The following is a 20438-nucleotide window of genomic DNA, read 5'->3' as shown; positions in this document are numbered from 1 at the left end:
CAGAATTTAAAATATAATAACACTTTTCTCACGGAATATAGATCGAATATTTTCAAGTAAAAGTCGAAGTCAGTCTCTCTCTCTCTCTCTCTCTCTCTCATGGGTGGCACGTGTCGAACGAATTAGCGATAATCGATCAAGCCCTAGGGCAAGAACAATTTGTGATAAACACAGGTGGAATCGTGTTGCGTTTCGAACGAAAAGGGAAAAATCCCTTAAAGGGTTAGCCTTTCGGTTTGTCTTATTTTCATTTGATCAAGAATACGAACGAATAAGAAATGAAGAGAAATAAAGAAAAAAAAAGAAGGAGGAAGTAATTAACGAGTAGAAACTTAAAGGGACACTTTCAATCCTTTCGTTCACCCATTAGGGTGTTCTCAAACCTCCCTTCTCTCCCAGGAACACCCCACCACCCTTCTCACTCACTCTTATTCAAAGAACGAGTAATCCCAAAAGAATAAAATGTTTGGTAGGAACAATTAATATAAACGTAATCGTACAGATTGCATTTGAAAAAAAAGGAGACTCGTAGATGTATGTCTTACCTTTGATCGATTAATAATAAAAAATAAAATAAAAGAAGAATAAAAAGAAGAGGAATAGATGATTAGAGAGTAACTTTAAAGGGCTCACTCTCACTCTCTCTTTCTATCCTCCAGCCACCCACTGGGGGGAGGGGGGTGTTCTCAAACCTCCCTCCTCTTTTCCCATGAGTACACTACCACCCTTCTCTCTCTCTCTCTCTCTCACTCTTATTCGAAGAACGAGTAGTAATACGAGTAAAGGAGAGAGGGTTTGCGCGCGCGCGTCGATTGGCCGCAGAGAGAAACGGAGTGTGTGTACGTACGGCTGGGGTTTCATCCGTGGTGGTGGGAGGAACCACTGTCTCTGTATATGTATATACGTAGGTGTGAAAGTGTGTTAGAAAGAAAGAAAGAAAGAAAGAAAGAAAGAAAGAGATATACTGAACGACCGACGACGACGACGTCACCGTCGTTGCTGGCTGCTGGTTGCTGGTACTGGTGCTGCTGCTGCTGCTGCTGCCACCGTCATAGTCGTCGTTTCGTTTCCGTCGTCGTTATACCCACCACTACCACCCCACCACCATCACACCAACCCACCACCACCTCTACCAACCCACCACCACCACTGCCGTCAGCGTAGTCGTCGTCGTAGTCGTTGTAATTGTAGTTGTAGTCGTCGTCGTTTCTGGATTCACGCACCAGCTGGTGCGGCGCGTTAGTATACAGTCAGGAGTTCGATCGTGGCACGAGTCAGTAGCACATGAGCGCTCGTAGAGCGAGTATCGTTCCGTTAAGCGAATATCTCGCCCGGGCGATAATGTCATCGAGTGATCGTCGAGCGTATTATACGAGAGGATCTTCGAATAAACCGTAAAAAGTATAAACACAACAATTTTATTATCGTTTATCTCGTTTTTGTTTTTATATTATTATTATTATCATCAGTAATAATAATAATAATAATAATAATTGTCGGGATTGTCAAGATTATAATCGTATATATATATATATTTATATATATATATGTATGTTTGTGTTTAACGTATATTTAAATATCAGAGACATTTGATTTTAATATTCGAACAGATTTTGTGTGTATATATATATATATTATTATTATATATATATTTTTTTTTTCTCTTCTTCTTTTCTCTCCTCCTAAATTTGAAGAAAAAAGAAGAGAGACGTGTTTCGTTTTGTATTTATAATTCGTAACGCGCGCGCGCGCGTCGCGTGTGAGAAAATAACACATCGAAGAAAATCATCATCGTCGTCATCGTCATCGTCGTCGTCGTCGTCGTCGTCGTCGGGTGACAAGAGACACGGGGGAGGTTTTTTTCCGTCGATACGACGACGAAAATTTAACGAGAAGAGGAGAGAGAACGTGGTTTTCGATCATAATTATTATTGTTACCAAATTTTTCTTTTTCTTGAAAAATTTATTAAACTATACGACGAGACAACAACAACAAAATCAGCAGCAGCAGCAGCAGCAGTGATAGCAGCAGCAGCAACAACAGCAGCAACAGTTAGAAGTGAGAGAGAACTATCATTCTGAAAAGGAATATAATTCACGCACCACGACTATAAGATTTCAAATTCATCATCTCGAATGCGTGTTTTTTTTCTTACCGAAAGAAAGAAAAATCATCATCAACGACAACAACAAAACATTACTCTCATCATATCTCCTCCCCCTACCCCCGTGTTTCGCGAACTCGTTCGCCTAATTATAATCCATCGCGAGGAAGTTTGAAAAACGCGATTTGTGAAGAACAAAAATTGTCTTTTAAGATATTTGAAAGAAAGAGAAAAGACAACACGGACTTTACTAATTGATTGATTGATTGATTGATTGACTGACTTACTGATTGATTGATTGATCGATCGATTGATTGATTGAAAAAAATATAAGAGAGAAAAGAAAGAAAGAAAAAAAAAATAAAAAAGAAGAAGACAAAATTGAGATCGTCACGTAGAAAACGAGTCGCGATCATCGTCATCGTCATCGTGTTTCGTCGTCGGTGTTGCTTGCTCTACGTATATTTTCTTTTTTTTTTTTTTCTGTTTTTCAAGTGAAAATATCAAACACACCCACCCCCCCGTCAACAACGCACGCACTGCTAGTTGGTTGGTGGGACGCCTAGAAATTATTTTTAGACATTTATATATATATATATATTTGTTTTCGTTTGGTTCCCTTATATTTCTTTCGTATTCGCGAGAGAATTGAAAAAGGATTTGTTCAAATTTGAGACGAAGGGATTCATCATCGAATCGTGTTGTTCATTCCCAAGTCTTAAGTTTTCCTGTTCTCTTCTACGCGTCGACGAATCAAATTAAAAATAAAAGGACAAACTAACGAATCAACAAATAAATAAATAAACAAACGGACTGCTCAATATATAATAATCGTATATTTAAATATTATTCGTTTTCATTTTCTTATTTCGTGTGTTAATAAAATATTCGCCGAAGGTGTGTTAGTTTTTTTCTATATACGATATATAATAGATATCAAGTAAATACATTTATATATTATATATATATATATATACGCGTACGTTATTATCAATCATCGAATCACCAAAAGAAGAAGAAGATACGCGTATATCCGAACGCCGCCGATACTTTTTCGAAAACCAGCTGCTAGTGTGGTGATTAGCGATCGTTGATTTATTCATTACTTACTTATATTTGAAAAAAAAAAAAGAAATAAAAAAAAAGAACAAAATATATATATAAACAGAAAAAAAAAAGAAAAAAAATTTATAATTAAAGAGAAGAGAATTTTTAATAAAGTGGGGAAACCAAAATTCATATTTTTTAAGTGAGAGGGCCTTTTTTCGTCGACTTGTGTTATACGAACGAGCCGAAAATGGTGCCACAACAGCAGGACAGCCCTTCGAGCTCCGGTATTCCGATGTTTGGATCTTTACTAGTGGATAAAAATTCTTCTACACCTTATTCGGATGCTACACAGGTAAATAATTTAAAAAAAAAAAAAAATACTACTAATCGTTCTAATAAGTTCAATATGCTAAATCTTTCCTCTTCCCTTTTTCTTCTTTTTCTTCTTAATCTTTCCTCGAACAATCTTACATTTTAATGATACGTTAGTATATAAAAAGAAATAAGAAAACAATATAAGTGTATTCAATTAATTATTGTCAACGTAGAAATTTTTATTTGAGGCCGCCTCGTGTTACGAGAGAGAAAGAATGAAAGAAAGAAAGAAAGAGATAGAGACCTTGACAATGATTCGTACATGCCGTTTCGTTACGTTACATGCAAGGAGAAAACAAGTTGCAAACGAAAGATAGAATAGAAATCGATAGTGAATGCAATTTTAATCTAAGATCGTTTTTTCATGATAAATATATATATTAAATATAATATATTTTAATTTGAATAAAGAAGCCGACGTTTTACTTTAGCGGAGATCTCACTTTTGATCTTTGCAAATGTTTTTTTATTATTTTGTCCTTTTCTTTTTTTTTTTTTTATTTCTTTTCAATTATTTATTATCTCTATAATTTCCTGCCTTTTCAATCGTGTTAAATAAGAAAATTGTTATCTCTCTCTCTCTTTCTCTCTCTTGAATTATACTTTTCTTAACCCTGAGGATATAAAGAGGCGAGAGTCAATACGATTTCTCAAGTTGATCTTAGAAAACTTATGTTAGATTTAACGCATTACGTCCGGAATAGAAATTCTACGAAAATCTTTCGGAAATCTCGTTAAAGGTAGCAGCAATAATAATAATAATAGTAGTAGTAGTAGTAGTAGTAGTTAGTAATAGTAAATTGCGTGTAAAACTATTTCCTTGGTATTAGTATTTTAGTTAGATAGTATTAGTATTAGTAGTAGTAGTAGTAGTCTATAATACTTTGACGAAAATCACTTTCTTGGCAACCGACGCCAATCGTCGGTGAATAAGAGAGAGATAGAAAATAAGTAAAAGAGATACGCGTGGAAAATCATGCTAGGTTTCGTTTTTCTCACATTTACGTTATACCTATATAATAATATTCTACATTCAAACGTGGTATATGTATAAATATATTAGTTTCTAAACGCGTTGACAATTCTATTACACTTAAGATAGACATACACGTATCTAACGTTTATAAACTCGATTTTCGTGTGTAGGAGGAGGAAGCATCTATGTGTATGTGTGTGTATATGTGGTTAGGAAAAAAAAAGAAGATATTTATTTTCTTTCTTTTCTCCGTTTTTTTGTGTTATTATTATTATTGTTATTTTGTTTGGTTTCTCTTATCATAGCAGCACGTGTCGTGACTTCGGTCCTTTTATTTATTTGTTTATTTGTTTCTCATGAAAATTACGCGTTATATTTCGTGAAAGAGATTAACGATGCGTTTAAAATTATTTTGAATCTGATCATATATTATAAATCATTCGTTGGTAGTGTGGTAGTGTTATACTTCTTTTTCGTTAAAAACCTTCCAAAGGATTTACTTGACGACAATTTTCTTATTCTTTTTTTCTCTCTCTCTCTCTCTCTCTCTCTCTCTCTCTCTCTCTCTCTCTCTCTCACTCTCGGTCGAGTGATTTCTGACAAGACACATAAAAGTTAAGAGAAAAAGTAGAAATAGAAGAAGAAAAATATAAAAAAGAAAAAGAAAAAAAAATGGAATGTTACGAGGTGCGATGTTTATCGCACGGTAACCTTTTCTCAACTTTTGGAAAGAAGTAGGAGTTCGTTAAGTTTGTTTTTGTCACTTCTTTTTCTTCTACTTCTACTTCTACTTCTACTTCTAGTTCTTAGGACACGAAAGAACTTTTTAAAAGAAAAAGGATAGATAGAGCGTGAAGAAAGGGGCCAGGAAAGGGGGGTACTGATGGTGGTGATGGTGGTGATGCAGGGTAAAACAGGGAAGGAAGAAAATGGTGTTTGATTTTTATCGAGTGCCAAGTAAAAGTTTCTATTTCGACGTGTCATTTTCGTAAGCTTGTGTTCGTTCTTTTTTCCATTTCTTATCTTTTTTTTTCTCTCTCCATCCATCCATCCATTCATTCATCCATTCATCCATCAATGCATTCATTTTTCTTGAATATTTTCTTTCTTTTTTTTTAATTTCACCTCGTTTTTTTTTCTTCTGTCAAATCGACACGTTTGCGATGGTATATAAAAGTGGTAACGAAGAATATTTTTTGTCGACGATTAGAAAGAAATACAATTGCGTCATTTTAATGAGTCTCTTACGAGAATGAAGGTAAAAGAATGAGATATATATATATATATCAAAGAATGAAATTCAACGTTGAACGGATGATTTATCGTGTAACAAACGACTTTAAGCGATATTACGGATTTCCACCGAACACATACGAATGAACGAAACGAATGGAATGAGAACACATGTGAGAGAGACACGTTTCGAAACGTCCGTCGTGTATAACATCATCATATCATCATTATCATTATCATCATTTCTCGTATTTTTGCGAATCAATTTGTTTTCTATTTCTTTTTCTTCTTTCAAATACCATGCTTATTCGATTTTTTTTTCTTTTTTTTTTTCCCCCTTTCCACAAATTTCTAACGCAACCATTTTCTATTTCAGTTTTTCCCGTTAGATATTTTCTTTTTCTTTTTCTAATATTTATTTTAATACTCTTTTTCTATAACATTAAGAGACGAGTAATTAGATAATTTATAAGTGGGAATATTATTATTTGTAAGATATATAATTGTGTTTATTTTTTTCTATTTCCCGGAAAACGATTTCGTGTATCTTTTCTTTTCTACATCATTTATTATAAATCACTACAAATTGTTATGTTTCGTTTGTAAAATAAATATATCACGTTGCTTCTCTATTAAAAAGATTTAAAATATATATTATAGTAAGAGTATTAAAAAAAAAAGAAAATAAAAAAGAATTCTCTATCATATCTAACAGTAAAGAGTATTTTGTACCAATAATTTAAATTCTAAACATATATATATTATAATAGTATATTACGTTACATACATATACGAATATAGTAACGGTATCGTTTCGGATCGTGTTATTTCGTGATTAGTGTTCCATCCAAATTTCAGCATTTTTTTTACGAGAATACTCTCTCTCCCTCTTTCTCTCTCTTTCCCGAAAGTTTCGTTCTCTATAATTATAACGAAAATATAGAATCCATCCATTTCTATCTCTTCATTATTCTCTTATTATTTCTTTTTCTTTTTTTTTTTTTTGATGTACCAATATTAAATATTATTCGAGTCAAGTTGATATAACCCGTTTTGTTGCAGTTCCTTTCGAGATTTTCGACCCTCTCGATTATCCCTTTGGATTTTAATGGTTCCGACTCTAATTCTAGAGCTCAAGTTATTCTCTCTCTTTCTCTCTCTCTTTCTTTCTATCTTTCTTTCTCTGTTTCGTTTTCGTATCCAGGTAGTCTCAAGGGTCATGTAGCTTTTATCGCCTCGAGGAAAACGCCGGACTGTCTCCTCCCCCTCCCCACCTTTCCCCTTTAATTCCTCTTCTTCATCTTCTTCTTCTTCTACTATCGTCGAATCTTTTGGAGATGAGCCACAAAATTCTTAAGCTTTTATCCATCGTGATCGATTGATTATTATTTTTAATCTATTGTGTGTTATAATATTTATTTATTTTTTTTAATAATTACGTATGTGTGATTAGTATAATCACAGGTGTGTACAAAAAATAAAGCTATGAAAAGAGAGAGAGAGAGAGATGGATAGAGATAGAGTTAAGATTAAATGTAAAAATTGCATCGAACATATTACATTAAGATTAAATGTAAAAATTGCATCGAACATATTACATTAAGATTAAATGTAAAAATTGCATCGAACATATTACACATACTCACACACACACATATATATATATATATTATGAAATTAAAAGTTTAAGAAAATCGATACGAAAAAAAAGATCAAATGATAAATGATAAAATAGGAAAAAGAATTAGGAGTAGGAAAAGAAGATGGAATAGGAGGAGGAAGAGGAATGAGAATGAACAAGAGATATGGGGGAAGTGGGGGGTAGAAACGTGGGATCGGTAATTTTCGTCTCGATTCCAATTTCTTTTTCTCGCGGGCTTAATCTCGTCGAGCAGCAAATTGGTGCTGGCCCCCTGAACTTCTCTTTGACTGGACTCTCCCTCCCTCTCTCTCTCTCTTTCTTTCTTTTTCTCTCTCTCTATCTATCTTTGTCCGAGGCCTCGCCTCTTCTCCGATAGGTACAATCCCATCAAATTACCTCGATTACCTGCAGCCTTGACGGCATACACGAGCCTCTCTAATAGACGGCACACCGACGTTAACGACGACGAAACTCTCTGAACGTGTTTTTGTTTGTAGTAGTGTAACCAGCACACAACAACCACCTTCTATCGATATTTTTTCTTTATAGATGTGTCTACATACCTATATCTCATCTAATCGTGTGTGTATATATGTGTGTGTACGTACGTTTGCTTGCATGTGTCATGTTTTTGTGCATATTGCACAAATAACATTGTGCATGTTATAAGAAATAAGAGTAAAATTCGAGAAAAGGATGAGGAGGATAGGTGGGTGGTGGTGGTGGTGGTGGTGATGATTCTACTCGTCGTTGTCATGAAAATCGATATCTCCAAAGTGTTTATTTTTTTAAATGCATTACTGTACTAGGATAATATTCTCGTACGTTTATCTATGGGGTGTTACTATATTATTTGTATTTTTATTTTTTTAATTAGTTATACAATGTGTATAGTGTGATCTATGCAAATAATGCACAGATTATTATTTAATCGATCAAAATTTCAATTATTTAGGATAATAATATTAGAATATTGTTTTTTTTTTTTTCGATAATATTTATGGATATGATGAAACTTTAGTAAAGGTTACTAAAAAAAAATCAATTGTCCGGTTTCCATAATAACCATTAAACCTCTCTAACTTATTATCGATCAAAATGACCGGTTTTTATTGGAGATTTTAACGAGGGATAAGAACACTAAGGCTAAGATTTAAACGTTGTAGAGAAGAAAAAATTTGCTTCACTTTCAAGACACGAAATTTGATTTAATTTTAAGAAAAAAAAAGATATACGAATTCAGGATATCTCTAATAAAAAATATTATAAAATAATATTATAAATTTAATCGTACAAAATACAACTTTCCGTTGAGTCACCATTAATACGTGTGTAAACACTTTAAAACATGTCTGTGTTTATGGGATAGTTAAACGGTATATTCTCTAACACGAGGTTGATTTAAATGTTAAACTGTTTTGCGCATGAGCTTTAAAAAGAAAAAAATTAAAGAGAAAGAAAGAGAAGGAGTGAGAAAGACACCGTTTTGTAGTTTGGAAGAAAAAAGAAAAAAGAAAATGTTTTTCACTTTAGGATTGTTTATAATCGCGCTATAATATTGTATTTCTACTCTACTTTCAAGGTTGTTGTTGCATTTCTACATTCTCTTCTTCTTCTTCTTCTTCTTCTTCGTCAGTTATACTTTTAACCACCATAACCGTGTATATGTTTGTATATATATGGTGGTCTTGTATTCGTGACGATAATCGTGACTCGTTTTTGACGACAACTGACAACGATGACGACAACTTAGACATTGACGAGCATGTGTTGTTGTTGTTATTGTTGTTGTGTGCTGCACAATGTTCTTCATTGCATCGCGTTTAGTTCCTTGAACTTTCTTGGAATTCAAGCGAAACGCGATGCAACGAGCAAGAGAACTGCAGCCACCACGTTATCCGGTTATGAAACTTCCAGGAGGAAGAACAGGAGGAGGTTGTGAGGTGGGGGTGGGTTAGCAAGCATGGTGAGGGAGGTGAAAAGAAAAAGGTGGTTGTGGTGGTGGTGGGTTGTTTCGTTTGTAAAACTTTGATGAAACTCGTTGGTTGGTTAGTTAACTCGTTCGTATGTTCGTTTTATGTTTTCTCACTTTCTCTCATTGATAAATTAATTTTTTTTCCCCTATTACTTTTTATATATTTTATATTTAGATTATATGAATTTCTTTGTTGTTATTATTTATTAGAAAGAGAAGGGGATGACTTTATGATTCGCCTAATTCGATCTCGAGAAAAGCATCGGAAGATTATTTTCTTCATTTTTTTGTTTTGTTTAATACGAGTTTATAATTATTATTCGAAATTTATATTAATTTGTTTTCGCGATTATTTATACAAATTTTTAATCTCTGTTGAGTTGTTGTATTTCTTTTTTCTTTTTTTTTGTTATCTCGCGATAGAAAATATAATCACATTTCTGTTTTTTTTTTTGTGATATACGATTAAATTAGAATACAAATAATATATTATTTGTCGCGAATATATACGATAAAAGAAGGTTTCTTATTAAACCGATTATAAGAGCGAGAGAATACGAATACTAAAATTAACAAACAATAAAAAAAAGAAAGTGTATAGTCTACAAAAAGTTCTCTTAATCTTGTTGACCTGCGAACTTCTCAATTAGTTTGATTAATTATAATTAACTTGTTTTCAGTTTTTAATTTGCTTTCTTATCCGTTTCTTCAAATACGTTTCGGTTACTCTTGTGCATAAATTTGAATGTGATAATAAAATAAAATGTAATAACGCGAGCTTAAAGGAACAACTGTGTCTACTATAAAGGAAAGAAGAAAATAAAAAAAGGGATAAAAAAAATAGAAGAAATCTAAAAAAATAATATTGATAAAGAGAGAGCTAGAGAGAGAAGGAAATTCCCTTTCGCGCGAAGTTATAGTTGTTTGTTGCGCGAGGTTTGCTTTAAGTATTGCAACACGTGGAAAACTACTCGTAATTATTGCGGTTCAACCTTCGAGCAAGTTCGCAACACTGTCACTGACGGAACTGAAGGAGAACGAACGATCGTTGCAATATGTAGTTATAAAGTTTCGTTTCACAAAGTTGAACTCGTTCGATTAACAAACCACAGAGAAACATACACACACAACACACACAAATAAATATATATATATAAACGAATGAAACATTCGAAGTATTTCCCGGGTAAGAGTTGTTTTTCTTATTATAACGGGAAATTATTCATCGTCATCATCATCGTCATCATCGTCATTTATTTTATTTTATTTTTCCACCGAATATTCGTTTGAACAAATTCAGGCATACCGATGATGAAATTTTGTCTATCCCCTATCATCATCATTATCATCATCATTATAATCATAATCATCACCATTCATTCATCGTGATTATGACCATGATCGTTTAACATGCGTTATACACGATAGATTCAAACATCCGGTAGATAGTTTACATCAGACCATGATTCAGCAGCACCGATCGGATCGATCGGATCCAATGATATATCTAATTCTGGTTATATTATTTTGATATTCAACTCGCATCTTTTTACTATTCGAAACTTACGATATTCTTTTCTCTTTCTTTCCTTTTTTTCTGTCTCTCTCTATCTCTCTCTCTCTCTCTCTCTCTCTCTCTCTCTCTCTCTCTCTCTTTTGTATTCCTCTATTCTTGGTAAAAGTCAGACGAGAAATAATATAGAAAGACGATAGTCCGAGACTCAGGATGATGATGATGGGGATCATGATCGTAGTAGTAGTCGCCAATCGTTGTGTTGTTCGTGCCTTGCTAAGAAGAAAAAACTCGTCTACCGTTTATTGAACGTGCCCAGAATGGAATATTCAATTGGATAATAAGTTTTACTACACGATTGCCACGAAAGATATCAAATATTATTCGCATTTCAAATCGTCAATATTTCGTTATCATTCGTAGTAGTAGTAGTGGTAGTGGTGGGGTTGTATTTTATTTTTTTTCTCTTCTATCTTTTTATTCAAATATATATATATAAAGTTGATTCGTAAAATTATTGATTGAAATAAATGTACGAAACGATCAAAGAAACAAACAAGAATAAAAAGGGATTGAATAATTTGCAGGTTGCTATTGGTGTATTTTTTGATTTAATAATATTCGTTAATTATTATTTATATGAGTGGTTAAACAATATTTCTTTTAATTATTATTCTGTACTAATATATATTAATATGATTTGGTATAATATGTTGGATAATTAAATGAAGGAATTAATTGAATACAATATTGATCCTTTGCACGGTTTGTTGGGTTAATGAATAAATCGAATAAATGTAATAATAACGTGTTGTGTGTGTGATCGATCTATTTGTTTTATTCAATATATATTATATTAATAAATTATTAAATGAATTAATCTCTTATGTGTTTTAACAAAAACACACATTACAAATTTGTTCGATATCGTATATAATTCATACGCGTATTTTTCTATTAAATATAAAGTTCTATCGATAGAATATTTTCAATAATTGCATGACGATAAAATTATATAACAACGTTGATGATTTATACGTTTGTTCAACGAACAAATGAATAAATTAGAAAAAAAAAATTCGTAATAACGACGTTGAGATCCGAACTATTATATATTTATCGCGTTCTTTAATTTTAATAAATTATTACATGAATATAACTTACAAACATATATATAACAAACTAGAATAAGAAAATTGATCGATGTACTTGTTGTTGTTCGATTCATGAAATTATTTGAACGAATTGGATGGGAAGATAAAAATTATATGTAACAAAAAGTATATATATAAAAAAAATTCAAATTGAATAATAACTTTGATCGATTTACTTGTTTCGATAGGACTCGCAATGTCACGAAGATTAGATCGTTTATATTATTTTTTTATCTATACATATATATATTTTCTCACTCTTTTGATAAAATCACTTACGTTAGCCATCTCCTTACCATTTAATCTTCTCACGGTCATTCGTAATTTATCTATTCGAGATTGATCTATCTATCTATCTATCTATCTATCTATCTATCGTTGGATCTCGGAGAGACGATCGTTGTCGTCGTTGTCGTAAAAAAAAGAATAAGAAAAAAAAGGTCATTCGCTGTTTGCTTATTATCATGTATGCTGTTTGCTTTTGTCGAGATCGATGCACTTAGTTGAGTGGACGCTCGCAAAGTCATTGAGATTAGATTTCTCTTCTTAGATATATATATATATATAACGTATGTATTAATAATAATAATCTTTTTTTTTCTTATTTTTTTCTTCCTTCGAGAGATAAGAGGTACGAAAGAAAAAAACTTGAGGTAGTCCAAGATAATTCTTTCCTCTTTCGAAAATGAACAATTTCGACTACGATACGGTCATCCTCCTCTTCCCCCTCCCACCCACCTTCCTCTCTTTCATATCATTCAATTTAAATTCTACGTCTAATTTCTTTATCTATCAATCAATACTTTTTAATACACATTGTTTACACGCATACATTTAATAATGAGATTTAATTATTTCTCACACATTTTTCGTGATTATTTTTCTACGAGAACGAAAAAAAAAAAACGCAGAAGTTGCTCATTTGTTAGTATAAAGTTTATAAACGATTGATTATTACAAGATTATTCGAACGAGTAGATATCAATCACGCGCATACACGCGTGCACGCTAATACAAACGTTATTATTACGATAATATTATATACATATATTAATCGAATGATACGAGAGAGAGAGAGAGAGAGAGAGAGAGAGAGAGAGAGAGAGAGAGAGAGAGAGAGAGAGAGAGAGAGAAAAGGAAATGAACGGATGATGATAGTGGTGAATAATTAGAATAAAAATTCTTTTTGAATAAGAAATAAACTGATTATTCCAATTTGTTGTATCCACGCTCGAAACAAAATTTCTAAAACAATTTAATATGATTCTAATTAAGAACACAAACACACACGTGTGTATGTTTCATTTCTCTCTCGCACACTATCACAAGGTAATAATTCCATCCTCTCTTTAACAAACACCTCTCACGCATATATATATATATATATATATATATATAATAACATTTCTCATATATTTTTCTCTATCCTAACAATTTTAAACAAATAAAATGATGAAACAATTTCAAACGAAATGGGTGTTAGTAGAAACATTTCTTTCTCTTTAAATTGTGCGCTCGTGCGCATTGTGATATACACGTGCGTTGTCACGTACCGTTATTATTACGTTGTTCCATCTATCTATTTATCTATCTATCTATCTATCTATCTTTCTAGTATTCTGTTACGCGAGTTTCTCGCTCATAGTGTGTGTATTAAAATAATGTATGTGTGTATGTATATACGGGCACGCGCGCTCACGCTATGGCACGTGTGTCATATATATGTATATATATATATTCATCCACATACATAAACACATATATATACATACACATACGTTCCCATATAAGCGCGCATCGCTTTCAACGAGTGAAACTGACCGCTTCGTCTCGCCATTTCACTGTCACTTTTGTAATACCGTTACGCCCGCTTACGCGGCCGTTACGGCACCGAGCTTATCCGCATATCGTTTCATAATCGGAACCTCCGGAGTTATTCCGTGTACCGAGAGAATTGCGAACTCTCCCTAGAAGATATAGATATATATTATATATTTTTATTTATTTATATTTCGTCTTATTCGCGTTTGGAGGGCTTGCGATACAACTTTTCTTATTACAAAAATTCAACACACAACTCTTATGCAATTTATCTCAATATGTTTAAACTTTAAAACTAAAACTAATTTTTGAACTAACAACATAACAATTTACTTATAGATATAGATATATTAATTTTTTTTACATGGTTTGTATCTTTAGTTTGTTTCTTTTTATTTTGTAAATTTTTCTCACGTTTTCTTCCTTTCTTTATTTTGTAAATGCGCTAATATATATAATTATTTTACGAGGACTAATTGTGTAAAACTCTAGAGCACGATACAATTGCAATTGCAAAATATTGATCTCTCGTAGATTGTTTTAATTTTTTGTTGGAATTTTAATACTGCGAAAGATTGCGTTTATTTTCAATATCAGATTTTAAAGTGCATTTAAAAAACATCCTTTCTTTTCTATCTTTTGCTAGGATTTTTATATTGTTTTTTTTTACATCGAGGAATCAATTTTGCTTTTCTTTAGCGATTTTTCATTTTTTTTTTTTAATTATAATCAACGGTGATTACATTCGTGTATATCTATCTTTTTTTTTTTTCCTTTTAAAACAAGTTGGTCGCAAATCTAACATAATTATTATCAGTCAACAAACGGCACAGTTTAAATTTCGCGTTATATTGTGTAATATCATCCTAGATTATTTATCGTTATCGCAGCGATAGAGATTAATCTTTAAATTTTTAACGGAGGGTACTTTCTCTCTCCACAACTCGTGGGTGGTAGTAGATTTGAATTTTTTTCGTCGGTTCTACCATCTCTACAAATTTTTTTTTGTTTCTTGCGAAAGAGAGAAATAGAAAATGTTCAAAGTTACGACGATGGCCCAGTTTCTCTCTCTCTCTCTCTCTCTGTTTCACTTCACACACACATACACACAAACAAAATAAAATAAAAAAAATTAAATAAAAATAAGAGAATTTATCGCACTCGGTCAGGATGTCGCTCGTCAGCTGACCGCCGCATGCGTGCAAGCATTTTATTCGTGTGCGTGCATGCATATGTGTGTCTTCCCCACCCCCTCCTCCTCTTCCTTTTCTTTCTCTTTCTCGGGATCCTTTTCTTCTCTTTCTCTCTTTCACTAGCACACTCATTTCACCCTTCTTCCGTTTCGTCCTGAATTACTTTGACCAGTGCAACGAGCGTAACTATTGTAGCTTGCAACAACCTGTTTCAATTCCTCGTTCCTTTTGACACTTTGTATTTTATTTTTTTAATTTTATTCTTTAGTTTTGATCGATCAAACCAATTTCTAAATTTTCTCTCAAGATCTATCACAATGCGTGATTATTATATCAAATTGTTTGTATTATTTTGTGATACGTAACATAATAATTAAATTAATTCGATTAAAATCTGTATATCCTTTCGTTTTTTGATTAAAAATAAAAAACTAACTTTGAATAATAGAACATATAAATTATTCCCATCTCGAAACGGTGTTAAATCATTAAAGTATCTTTGCTTAGAAATCGTTTAGAAATCTAATTGTAAATTTAAATTAGAAATGAAACACGCTGATAGGAAATTATAATCGCGTATCATATCGCGTTGGGTCGTTGTTAAATGATAATCATATATATATATATATTTTTTTTTTCGGAATATTATTAATAAATATACGAATGTATAAACAATTAATAAAATTGAATGGCTATGAAAAGGAAAGAAAAAGTGATACGAGTAAATTATTATTTCTATTTCAATTTCATACACAATACCCGACTTCGTTTAAAATATATTACCGTATTAATTACTATATACCAAATAGTTAAATTAAATAAAACTAAATGAAACCATCCAATAGAAGTCTTAATTAAAATAACAAAAAAATAATAAATAAAAGATATTGCGCTTGTATGTAGACACACCATTACTATCTTTATTCAGCCGTTCAATTATCGAACCATAATCGTTTATACAGAGGATGACCTGTAAGTATATCGTATATATACATATTCATATACGATGCATACATACATATACATATACATATATATATATATATATATGTTAAGTATCTATAAAAGAAAGTTAACGATAGAAGCTGACGAGTTTAGCTTTATACCATTTACCAATCGCACCATTTGTTCTATATATTTCATAATCAAGAATACGGATGTGACGTTACTTTTTTATTTTTTTTTTCTCTATATATATATATATATATATACAAATGACTCGATTATCAGAAGAGAAGCTAATTCTTTCTCGGACGACAAATACTATTCATTCTCTCCTCGTGCATTATCTTAGATATACACGACGAGTACGAAAGTCAGGCACGCGAATCGTTTCTTCGTCATCCAACTGTTGCCTGCCTGTGCTCTATCTCTCTTTCACTCATTCAACCAATCAACTTTCATTGGATACAGAAAAATAAAATAAAATTAAATAATATAAAATGTTGTATCGATATTCGTCGCTTATCTTTCGACCAATCATATTTTTTCTTCATCGTCTTCGGACAAAGTTTTTGCCCATTTTCGATCAAGGACGTTTAAACGATAATAAGAAAAGTATACATATATATANGGTCATCGATTTTTCGCGGCTCTCTGCCACCATTACGCTAGAAAACTTTCGAGGTGTGTGTTCAGAAAAACGTTATTCGATCGACATTATCCATTTTGCGTTCATTGTACGTGTGTATACATATGAATATGTATAGTACATATATATATATATATATATAAGTGCATAATACTATTTGCACACGCTTACGTGTACAGTCAAGGGCAACAGCTGCACTCTCTCGAGAAAGTGTACATCCTTTTTTTCTTGCCCTTGCCCCCTCCCCCTCCTCCCCCAATCCACTTCCCAACTTGAAAGCACCCTCTTCTTATTTCTCTACACAATCCCTCCTCCCCTCTCCCCCACCTCCGCCCCCACCCCTATGCCTGGCCACAGTTCCTCCTCGTCTTACTTTTTCTTGCATTTTGCATTCTGTTAATACTAACCGAACAAAACCACTTTGTTGCACGCCATGAAGTTACGCACCGTCGAACGATGCACGCGAGCGTTAAAGCTCTCTTTATCTTTTTCTTTTTCTTTTTTCTTATGGTCTTTCAGAGTCGCGTGCAACAAATACGATAAAAGTCTCTTTCTACTTTCTTACCAGATGAATTATCGAATATGTCGATGATGATAATGACAACGAGAACGAATATGTCGCTTTCGAAAGATATTCAGGTGCATGCAATACTTATTTCTTTTTTTTTTTTTTTCTTATTTCTATTTATGCAATGACTGTATGTATGTATGTAAGTATAAACGTGTTTGTATGGGATTATTTCTGTTGTGTTGTATACGTAGAGCAATGCAGTTTTAAAAAGGATCGATTGAAATGTAAACGACCGTTGGTTGGATTGGTGGGGGGGGGGATGGTATTCGAACTCGTTACGATATAATCGGTGTATCGTAAATTTTGTGTTCGGCAGGTTGAATTCTTTTTTTTTTTTTTTTTTATTATATATTCGTGTATGCAAATATTATCCCTTTTTTCTTCTTTCCATTTGTATTATCCTTTATAATAAAATAAAATAAATGAATTCAAGAAAAACTCGTATGATAGATTATTAAAAAATTATACGCGAATAATCCCAAAATTAACATACACGTAATAGAATAAAATATTAAAACGAATTGGGAAAAATCAAAATTAGAATTAAATTCTTAACAATTGTTTTATATTTGTTGTCTCTCTCTCCCTCTCTATCTCTTTAATATATTTTTTTTTTTCATCTTCTCTTCTTGTTTTCCACGGTAACCCACATTCGGAAAGCGGATCTCCTATCCTTCCTTACAAGCATCGAACCACGTCGACATATAAAAGTATAATACGCGAAGCGTACGGTGTTGGTCGTCGGCATTAACATACACCGCCATGTAATAAGAAACGCAAATCGCGATCAGATCGCTATGCCATGCCCGTTCCTTCAAGCTCTTCCCTCCCCCTCCCCCTCCCCCTCCCCCCCATCCCACCTCCCACATCACTCTCTTATTTTTTCTTCTTCTTTTTCTACTTTTTTTTTTTTCTCCCATTTACTCATACGAACTCGTCTCACTTGTCATATATTATAATAAACATTTATTTAATACACCAAACCCACCACTTCCCATATCTATTATGGGGTATTCGTTTTACGTATTCTCGTTTTCAAAATTAAAATACGGAAGAGAGAGATAGAGTGTGTGTGTGAGTGTGAGCAGAAATCGTTAGAATAAATTGTTAACTGTTGGTGGTGATGGTGGTGGTGGTAATGGTGATGGTGGTGATGGTGATGGTGGTAGATCGCCAAGCTCCGTCTCCGTGATTAATTTCGACGTTGATTTCAATCTTTCGTAAGAAAACCGGTCTTTCGATACGCATACAACCACCACAACTCGCTCTCGATAAAATATACATGCAAAAGTATGTAAGTTTATATATATATGTTTATATATATATATATATATATATATATATATATATATATNTATATATATATATATATATATATATATATATATATATATGCACATACAGACATATGTGTATATATGTTTAAACGTGTTTAGATTTCACCCATAGATTTAACACATATTTTTTTATTTATATTTTATATTATTTCATTTGATTTGATTTGCTTTTGTTTCTATTGCATATTTGCAACGGGCTCCTATGTTCTCACGCGTGTACACGCGCTCGTTAATTATTTTTCTTTAACAAATTTTTTTTTTTCTTAACACGATCTATCTCTCTGTCTCTCTTTCTTTTTCTATAGAAAGAACCAAAAAATTAAATAAAAACGTCATAGTTAAAAGAGAGAGATAGAGAGAAACATACTCGCGTTTCGAATTCTAACGTTCACCAATAAATATTTCAATGATTAATCTTGAAATTCAAGAGTCCACGGTTATGGTGTGTTAATGGTAATGGTGGTGATGACCTATGCAAAATTGCGGTTTCTATATATTCTAATCGATTAAAGTTAGTATGTTCAAATCAATCGATCTGTAACTAACTTAAAAAATTATTTTTACCATTGTACACGTATTGAAAAATGAATCTACCAAGAACCTTTACCTTACTTAAGATTTTATTTGATTTTTTTTTTGTTCACTGACCACACAGACACGCACACATACACACGCGTAATACACATTTGGTTTCCCTTGGTCAATATGTTTTTCTTTTATCCGAATCTTTCTTGACCATATTGACCGTATCCTTTAATCGTTTACGCGTGCTTTTGAAATAGGATCATCCCCATCGTATGCCATAAGGTTCGTCTGCTTCTTTGTTATTTTTTTTTCCTCAGAGAACATTTATTTTTTTCCTCTCTTTTCAAACGTAATATAACTGTTACTTCACATTCTATTTCTTTATTTTTTTTTGTTTCCTTTTTCCTAAAATGTCTGTCTTCTTTTAAGAAGGAAAAGAAAAAAAAAGAAAAAAAGGTATTCTACATATATGTATTATGTGTTAGAGTAAATATGTGATATATGCTATATATGGGTTGCTGCGAGCCTTTTTTGGGATCCACGATTTTTTCTTCTTTTTCCATCGTCACGGTTGATCCACTACTCGGAACATTTTCACTGCACACAACGCAACTAAACCTTTTCTATTGCATCTTTCTCACCCCATACATGATGATCCTTACAATTTTCACGGATCGCAGGTAAATTCTGCTTCACCGTGCAGAGGCTAATGATTTACGGGACCATCTGAGAAAGAGAACCCATCCATCCATTCGTCCGTCCTGTCTGTCTGTCCATTTGTTCCCTTTCTTCATCCCACCCTTCGTGTTTCTCTTCTCTTCTACCAACCAACCAACCAACCAACTAACCCTCCTTATACCTTTTTGTCAGAGAATTTCTTTATGACGAAGCCGATACATCATTAACGTTTTCGTTGCAAGGTATAAATATATACTACACGTGATCTTTCACTGCGATAATATTATTTCAGATTTTTATTATTTTTCTTTTTCTTTGAGGTATGGGAACTTTGGTTATCGATCTCCAAAAGTAGACTGTAATAAAATGTTCTATATAGAAGGGAGGGGGCGGAAGTCATTTATTTTATTCTTAAAATTGTAGTAGAATTTTAAACAATTTTATCCAAGAACAATACTCTTATTGGGTTAGCAATTAAGTGATCCTTCTTCTTTAAAAGTAGGAATGAAAGTGAGAAAAATTCAGGAGAAGATGTTTTTTTTAATAATCGAAACGAAACTAATACAAATTAATAAAGAATGAAAAACATTGAGAATATATATGTTGTTAATTAAATATTTAATTGATATTAAAATAAACACCCTCGCTCTTAATTGAAAACCCGAAAAATCGACACATTTTTTATTTATTTTTATAATT

General features: G+C 32.4%; 1 protein-coding gene across 3 annotated transcripts in view; it reads left to right on the top strand.

Moving 5' to 3' along the window:
- Positions 1-1214: 1214 nt before the first annotated feature.
- LOC106791959 (transcription factor SOX-11-like) overlaps positions 1215-20438 on the top strand; it is a 48849-nt gene continuing 29625 nt past the window's right edge. For 2 of the 3 annotated variants that reach the window (XM_014758018.1, XM_014758017.1), the window contains exon 1: positions 3056-3507. In XM_014758018.1, the coding sequence (XP_014613504.1) occupies positions 3403-3507 (105 nt within the window). In that variant the 5' untranslated portion in view covers positions 3056-3402. Of the gene's footprint in view, positions 1402-3055; positions 3508-20438 lie in introns of those variants that run through there. The other variant, XM_014758016.1, reaches the window with a different exon arrangement.

The sequence above is a fragment of the Polistes canadensis genome, unplaced genomic scaffold (genome assembly GCF_001313835.1).
Source record: "Polistes canadensis isolate GaletaPanama2010 unplaced genomic scaffold, ASM131383v1 scaffold_359, whole genome shotgun sequence".
NCBI lineage: Eukaryota > Metazoa > Arthropoda > Insecta > Hymenoptera > Vespidae > Polistes > Polistes canadensis.
This window is presented reverse-complemented; position numbering and strand designations above follow the sequence as displayed.